This window comes from Arabidopsis lyrata (genome assembly GCF_000004255.2).
Source record: "Arabidopsis lyrata subsp. lyrata unplaced genomic scaffold ARALYscaffold_4, whole genome shotgun sequence".
Taxonomy (NCBI): domain Eukaryota; kingdom Viridiplantae; phylum Streptophyta; class Magnoliopsida; order Brassicales; family Brassicaceae; genus Arabidopsis; species Arabidopsis lyrata.
The window spans coordinates 22324821-22333445 of record NW_003302552.1 but is presented as its reverse complement, the minus strand read 5'-3'; the positions used below and the strand labels follow the sequence as shown (position 1 = coordinate 22333445).

Below are 8625 nucleotides of genomic sequence, written 5' to 3'. Positions count from 1 at the left end.
ACACACACAGTAGACCTTTATATACTATGATTGTCCACCTTAACCGATTGATGACACGTGTACCTGATGATGAGATGAGATTTGGTACACCAACTCGCTGTCTTCTTATTCTTTTTTTTGTTCCCGCCGGAGTACCTTTTTTCCATTCCAGTCAGTAGAGAAAATTATTTATTTTTTGATAACATAAAAAATCTATTTGCATTTGATCAAATGCATGCAATCTATTTTCCAGACTACAGAAGCGCTAGTATCATGCAATATATCAATATTCATCATGCTACACATATATGTTAATTTTAAGGTGCTGGTCACTTTTTAATTAAGTGTGACATTTAGCTAGATTTATGAAAAGTTAAACGAATCTTAAATTATATCATCAAGTGAGAGAGGAACAAGTGCACTATATATGCTGCTATACATAGATGACAACGTATATGAAAAGTATTAAGTGCATCATCATTATGTGTCTATCAAACTAAACGCGTCAGTTTCCAAATGACGTACGTGTAGTAGAAATACTTGATGCATCAAACCTAATACACATGGTTTATGCAAATTAAAACCAACAGTTGAATGACTTTATATATCACCAGATATGTTTTGAGGATCTGGTATCGGATTACTAGTACTTTCTAATATATCACTCTAATCAATGATTGTTAAACATAGATCGTTATACGTTATTTTGCTAATTTTGTTAGCTGGCGTTCAAGAAATATGTTATTTTGTCCTGAAAATAGATGAGAAAAAGTCTTCTAAAAACAGTTAGTGTAGATTTAAGCATATTTTCAACTTCTTTTTTTCTGATAAATTAAAAACTAGTTGAATTCTTTATGTGGCGTGTGTGGTTGTACCATGTTATATAATGTAAATTAATAGGCATATTCCCCGAAATGCTTATTCCCTTGTCATTTTCATTCGAATTATATATATGTTTCCCGGGTCGAAATAGAATTCTATTTCTTATTGAATATTACGTTAATGTGTAATTGACAGGTTTTAAAATTAAAGAAAAGGTTGTCTCAGGATATGAAGACAGGCGAAGCACATCCACAATTTCACTAGTTTCTTAACTAACCAAGTTATATCATTGAGTTTTTAATTTTTCATCGTAATCGTGGAATATTTCAACTAAGGATATACGATTTGGGGATGTAGCATCTCTTTATTCATTCGCCAAATTTTTCACCGTAAACTGCAATTCGAATTGTTTGTGCACGTTTCCGTTAGGCCAATAACGGTAATTGGATATGACTAGTCTTCACGATAACCAGAATTAACATATACTCATTTCTTTCATAAAAACTGTCACTTTGACATTTTTCACACAAATTAAGAAAAATAAACATATTTTATTTTTATTTTTTTATTAATACACTAATTAAGATCATCTCTTTAATTAATAAGTTGAAATAATGATTAAAAAAAAAACAGAGATTTGATCTTAAAAACTGCATTGAAAATTTAAAACAATATTCTTTGTGAAACAAAATTAAAACTTTAAAACAATACTCTTTGTAAAACGGAAGAAGTATTGTTCCTTATTCATGTACTTTATAGGATTTTCATATGATTATAAATGAATTATTTTTGTGATTTTCAAGTTATATAACTCTAAACTAATAGTATTCAATTATTTTTCTTAAAGTTTATAATTCAAATAATAACTAAAAAATATTGCATAGAAAACTTAAAATATCTATCTTTTTGAAACAAAAAAAATCCTAGAAAATACAATGATAAAGAACATTTTGAAAAAAAAAATCTAGAAAATTCAATAATAAAGAACTGAGGGAGTACTTATTAAAAAAAGAAATCATATCCTTTTAACAGAGATAAATACCTCCTTAAATGGGCACGTCAGAATCCAAAGTTTTGCTTTTCAAAAGTCTGGATCCAAACTCAAAGGTTTGCTTTCAATAGTCTGGATTCTGGAATGTTTTAAGGACTTATCAACATTTCCAAATTGCAGGCTTTGTAGCACACAAAATATACGACAGAATCACCCATACTTGATACTCCATTGTTCCTCGTTACACAAGCATTTTTGGCTTTTAGTTTCTTTTCTTTTTTGAGATTACGTTTTTAATTACATTAATGCTTTCTTTTATGTGATGTGATTTTCTTAGTTAGCATTATTTAAGTGTTCGATTTGTCTAAAATTAATTATGGAATATATATATATATATAATTATATATACACTATATATATATATATTTTTTGCTGAGTTTATATAAAATATTTACTTTGGCGCCTAGAACAAAATGTATACACACTTATTTTGGTGTCTATAATTACTTTTGTATTAGTGATATTGTTGAGACATCGTCCAAGTTCAAATCCGTATAATGCAAATTGCTTGGAAAAACACATGTGTATTAACTAGTTGTTTATATTAAGCTGTTTCATGCATCACCATATAATTAATCTGATGTTACAACTTACAACTAGCTAATTGACATAAATTTTGATAGTTTCATAAGGGAATTTATTTGATACAAAATTTGGATCAGTCATATTATGCTTCTTTTTTTTTTTTTTTTGAAAACGCAGTCATATTATGCTTCATGTTTAAGTTTTAACAGAGAGTCTTCATGCAGATGAGCATTATTTTAACGATATCACCGTCTTTCCATGATGATTATATGTTACCAAAACCCTTAACTAAAATGATTGTGGTGACTAGATAGAGTTATAATATGGCAACCGCGGGCATGCTTATTTTATAAGATTACACTAAAAATCTATATTTCTGTTAGGTAGAACATAATGAAAGAATTCTATATAAACAAAAAGTCAAAAACAAATCATGCAGTTAATTACACATGACGCTACCATATACTTTTGTTAGCTTCCTAATCTTTTAAATTCCAGTTTAAGTAATAACAAGTCTTAGTTCGGCGATGGTACCTAAGAACGAACAAGAACAACGAAACATTGCTTGCACATAACATTCGGGTCTGATCGAAACGAATAGGGTCGGGTTCCGAATGCTGAAAGCGATGCACAAAATAGCCCATCAAATTTCCACATGCGAATTAGGACAAGATAGACGAAAAAGGCAGTGACCTGTGAGAGAAGAATCCTAAGAAACTATATATATGCTTCGTATTCTCCACTATGTCGTCGTTTCGTCTGTTATTATGTGCTGAGTAAAAATACAAGAGACGTTGTCGGTTTCTTAATTTTGTTTTTGATGCGAAGTTGCGAACATTTGTTAATTGCTTTTGTCGTTTGTCTTGGCACTGACTACTAAAGAAAAAAATTATCTGCTTTCTAATTAGGGGATTTTCTTTACGGCTACTTAAAGGTATTTTAATCTCTTTCAGCCGAATTTTTGAATATTAAGAAATATATATGATGATGTAAATTTGGAACGGATCAAAACTAATAATTATAATCCCAAATGAAATTAGCATTCTAGCTAGAGTGACGAGGTTGTACCTTTTCAATTTATTGTCACTAATAAATGGACATCATGACTACTAAATTGGTGCATGCTACACGGCACACGCATAACGACGAAATATAAAACAATTTAGCTGCATATATATAACATGTTGAAGAAAAATTTATGTATATGGATGGATACACGTATCCAAATTCGCCAAGGTTACACAATAGCTAGGTGTGGTCCAAAAAAAAGGATCAACATCGATCGATGTTGTATATTATGTGCTGATTCTACATAAATAGCAAATGTCCAAATTAAATAGTCATAAATGGAATTCGCCAATTGTGAACAACTCTTTTGGCAATATTCTTCTTATTATTAGTTGTTAGCAAATGATTCATCAACCATATCTAAGTCTAAGACAAAATTTTAAACCGGATTATACAAAATAGTTATAATACGGTGAAAGTAGTAATGAGAACCATTAAAAACCACATGATCTCTTCTTTCTTATTCTTTTTGGAATATATTACGACCAAATCGTTTTGTGATTCTATATGTTCTTACCAAATACAAGATCCATAATTACGATTTATAACCTTTTTTGACCAAAGAAAAAGAATCCACTATTCTACCATACATTATGACAATCTTGTTTCATTTATCACGATCGTGCTCTTGACATTTATTACAGATTGAAGTGTATTTATTAAACTATAGTTTTATTGGGACTTAACACTGACATTATATAAATAACGGTGAGTCAGACCCAAAATAAATAAATAACGAAATTGACGAGTTTGCCCTCCCCGACACACTTGTCACCGTACGGTACTCACTCGGACTCCGGAGGACCATTACCTACCGACTCCAAGACTATTCCCCTTTTTTTTTTTTTCCTCCTCCAAGACTATTCCCCATATCATTCATTTATTGCATATGTATAAAATTTTATTTACAGTCACAAACATTTATGTAGAATGTACTACTATAATAATGTGTATCCATATTTTAAAAAAAAGGAGGAGTATTAGATATATCATCGTCATTTTACAAGTTTATAATTCAGTTTTAATTAAGAAAATAGTAGTATGATTCTAGTATGATAATTTCTCTTTTTTTGTTCTATGTGGGAAATGAACAAGACAGAAAAAGCTATTGGCTTTTTATCGTTTTCTTCTATTAATATATGATTATATTATACGTAAAACATGAAACTTGATCGGATTTTGTCGGTTCTAATGTAAAACTCTTGTAACTTGATGCCAAATGTCCATTTTTTTTTAATCAAGTACTGTGTTTTCTTTATATCTCTGGCCTCTGGGTGTTTTTTTAATTGAGTATAATTCTGGTGAGAAAAGTGGGTCTACTAAATGACACATTTTGCTAAACATCTACCCTCGTGCTTCGAGCTTCGTCACCTCTCGTGATTTTTATTATATTAATAAGCGAAGAAAGCCGCATTTCATGCGAAAATCTGGAAATAAAACAACTTTTTAAGGTTTTCTTAACAATGGAGGCTGAACTCTGAGTGATCAGTAAAGTATTATCAGTGTTTTCTTCTTTTCCTTTTTTTTTTTTCATATGCATATCACTAAATTTTCTTGTTCTTGCAAGCATTGGATCAGATTCTAAAGGTAACAAATATTTATGCTTTCTCTTCTTCTTTTTTTTTGTGTGGGGAGCAACAATGCATGAATAATATATTCTTTGATTGTAATCATATTTTTGGTATCTGTCTTTATAATTTACTCTTTTGTAGATTTTGCTCAAGAGGAGTAAACAGAGAGAGTAGAAGAAGAGCATTGAGGATTTTAAATGGAGAAAGAGATTTGTAGAAGACATCTTTCAAGAGAAGGGATAGGATGTGTTTGGGTGTTTATGAGCATGTTTGATTTCAGACATGGTGGATCTAACCAGAAGCTTTTGATGGATAAGAAACGTGGAAGCAAACGAATCATAGGTTTTTTTTTTTTTATGTTCTTCTTTCTTTTGAGTCATGAAAATGTGTCTGAAACAAAAAAAGATTCTCACTTTGTTGGTTTGATGAACAATGCAGGTAATAATGGAATGTTTGACACTAAGGTTGAGAAGCAGCTTACTTGTGACTGTGACTATGACTGTGAGGTCTTTGTTAAGTTTTTGTTGGATTTGAGAATCAAACTTGCTTTTGTTGTGTAAAATGGTTTTGTGAGGATTCAAAAACTGATGTAGATTGTTTAGTGTTTTTGTCTCAGGAGAGTGAAGCTGATATGCAGAGTGTCAAGAAACTCATAGAAGATGAGATTGATGAGAAGACTAAGCAAAAGTGTGAGGCGAGAAACCGAAAGAGGAGAAGTAGGACCTGCAGCAAAATCAGTGAGGATATCAATGTTTTGATTGTTGGTGATGATGATGATCATGCAGAGAAAGCAGATGATCAGTGTCCGAGAATTTCACAGAACGAGGTGGATTTGGTACCTGATGATTCCGAAGAGAAGTTCAGCGAGTTGATAAAGCGGTTGATTAGCTCATAAGGATAGCGAGGTAGGGAGCTGCAAGAAGAACCTGGACGATGCATTTCAGGTCTTGGATTCTAAAGAAGAATCATTCTTGAATATCGGTACGCCAATTTCAAGAGATTCTCAGAGAATCAATGAGCTGACACAATGTAGACATACAATTGTAATTTTGAAGCCTGAACCAAATAGCTTGGATGTTGGATCATCACCTGGAACACCTTCTACAGACAACAAGACCAAAAATGGGAGGTTCAGTTCTCGCTTTATTCTCAGTAGAATCAGAAGAAGACTAAAGTTTGCTGTTGGAAAGAATCCATGCAATGCTCAACATGACTCTGATCCTGATCCAGATGCATTGTCGTCTAACATGAGTCAAAACTGTTGTTTGGGAGAAGCGATAGAGACTAATCCCGGGAAGGGTGTTTCGGATGGAGAAACATTGCCTGACATTGCTTCAAAACGTGAGGCTAATAAGGAGGACACTATCCATGAAAGTGAAGACTCGAAAAAGAATATGTGTGGTATATACATTGCTGCCAAGAAACACCTGTCTGAAATGCTTGCAGAAGGAGACGATGCTGATTCACCGGATAAGGAAGTACCAAGAATTCTTGGGAAGATTCTTTCTCCCCCTGAGTTCTCCACACCAGACAACAGTCCTAGAGTGAACTTGGCACTTGATCATCAGCTAATCGATAAACCAAAGATTCAGCAGTGCAGTTCAGAAGGTTACTACTATGAAGAAACAGAGTTTATGCCAGTTCCAGAAGGTGATGAATGTTCTCCTTTTCATTTGATCTGATTCTTTCTCAGCCTTGTAAATAAACTAACTGCTTTTGATTTGTAACCTGCTCATTTCAGACACTGGGATGGAAGAGGAAGAGAAGACTGTTTTGGATTCGTTGTCTGAAGTAATTAGCTCTTCCATTATCCAACAAGATGCATATGTTGATGAGGATGAGCAGAAGCAACTCTTGGAAAAGGTTTGATGAATCCTTGTGTCCATGATACATTTTTCTTGAAGGAAGGCTCATATTTCCTGCTTTATCATGTTTTCAGGAAGTAGTCGACGAAGGGCGATTACCGTGTTCTCCACCAAACTCTTCAGTGAGAATGTCTGAATGCCAAGAAAATACCACAGATGTATTGGGAAAGTCAAGTCCTGTGTCGGTTCTTGAGCCTCTCTTTACCGATGATGACACTAGTCCAAACAGCTCCAGGTTCTCTTCAGGTATGGCTAGAAAGAATTTTGGAACACCAATTCAGTATTCTAGTAAAACTTTTCATCAAAGCTCAGTCTCTGACCTTTTTCATTGGCTCATTTAGCCGAAGTGCGGATGCAACCACTGTGCATAAGATTCGACGAAGCTGATTCTCCAAGACCGGAGAAAGACAATGATGCCAAAACTAGAATGGATGACAAGGAATTGGCACTTGAATACATTCAAGCCGTGGTGAAATCCTCAGAGTTGAACTGGGAAGAGCTTTTGGCGAGATCTTTTTATTCGGAGAAGATTCTTGAGCAGGCTCTAATGGATGACATAGATTTCTGTTCGACAAATCTATGCAGCGATAAGAAACTCCTTTTTGACTGTATCAATGAAGTTCTTATGGAGTTTTGTGGACATGGCCCTTGGATTTCATTCGTCAAACCTTCAATACGGTTTTTTCCAGACATGGAAAATGCTGTTGAAGTGGTACAAGAAGAAGTTTACTGGCATCTCTTACCTTTGCCTTCTCCTCACACACTAGACCAGATAGTGCAGAAAGACCTGGCTAGGACTGGAAACTGGATGGACCTCCGCTTTGATATTGGTTGCATCGGTTCTGAAACAGGTGAAATAATCCTTGATGAACTATTAGAAGAGATAATCAGCAACTGCACAGACTTGGTCCAACCTGAAACAATCAACAAGGTGATTCATTGAGTCTCACTGCTCCAACACTACCAGACAATAAAGAAAGACACTCATGGTCATCTCTAGAGGCTCCTCTGTTTACTCTGTACAGTTTCACTTCCACTACAATGGACAAGCTCTACTTTCAGTTCTTGTGCAGATACACACAACCACAGTTTTTAATACCCCAACGACTGCAAAAGAAACCTTTTGTTTTGTTTCTTACAGTCCTTATTTCCATTTGGCTTCTGTAAAGTTTTGAGTTCTGTTAGTTGTGAATGTTGTTATATGAGGATGAATAAAACAAGGCTTGAACTTAAACAAGGAGAACATCTCATATTGCTTCATTGTGTTTCAGTCAAGAAACAATCCAATACAGAATGTTTTTGACAGATAAAGCTCCTTGGCAAATTAAGGCCTGTAATGTAAAATCCAAGCTGAAATATTTGGAATCAAATAATACTGAATTTGTAAAAATGTACACACAAATGTAACAGGGACAATTAAAGACCTTCTATCAACTGTCTGTGGTCGAAATTTTTGTTCACCCTTAATTGGTTCAGAAATTCCTTTTAGAGATTCAGAAAACAATCATAACCAAAAACAAACACAATTGTTTTGCATTCCATTACATCCAAAAAAGGTAAACATTTTTTGTCGATGCTCAAAAGAAAAAACTCAGTATGAAAACCCTAATCCTCTCTGTTCCTCACTGTTCTGTCGACGTAAAGAACATCATCAATCCACGACACAACATTATAAGCCAAACCTTCTAAAACCCTCGAATAGCTCTCCAATACCGCCTTTCCAACATCCTATCCGAAACAAAAA

The 8625-nt window shown here is 33.7% G+C and overlaps 2 protein-coding genes across 2 annotated transcripts in view; one reads left to right on the top strand and one right to left on the bottom strand.

The window, feature by feature from the left end:
• The first annotated feature begins 4466 nt into the window (after positions 1 to 4466).
• LOC9316273 lies at positions 4467 to 8118 on the top strand. Its single transcript, XM_021029725.1, is given in 8 exon segments — positions 4467 to 5032; positions 5158 to 5358; positions 5455 to 5522; positions 5633 to 5902; positions 5904 to 6666; positions 6758 to 6879; positions 6956 to 7127; positions 7223 to 8118. Coding segments are annotated over 7 exon segments (2142 nt in total). The 5' UTR covers positions 4467 to 5032; positions 5158 to 5213; the 3' UTR covers positions 7825 to 8118.
• Positions 8119 to 8348: 230 nt separating this feature from the next.
• The window catches only part of LOC9318106 (rop guanine nucleotide exchange factor 4), a 2396-nt gene continuing 2119 nt past the window's right edge, over positions 8349 to 8625 (bottom strand). The window contains exon 7 of the mRNA XM_021029726.1: positions 8349 to 8611. Within this exon, the coding sequence (XP_020885385.1) occupies positions 8487 to 8611 (125 nt within the window). The 3' untranslated portion in view covers positions 8349 to 8486. The remainder of the gene's footprint in view (positions 8612 to 8625) is intronic.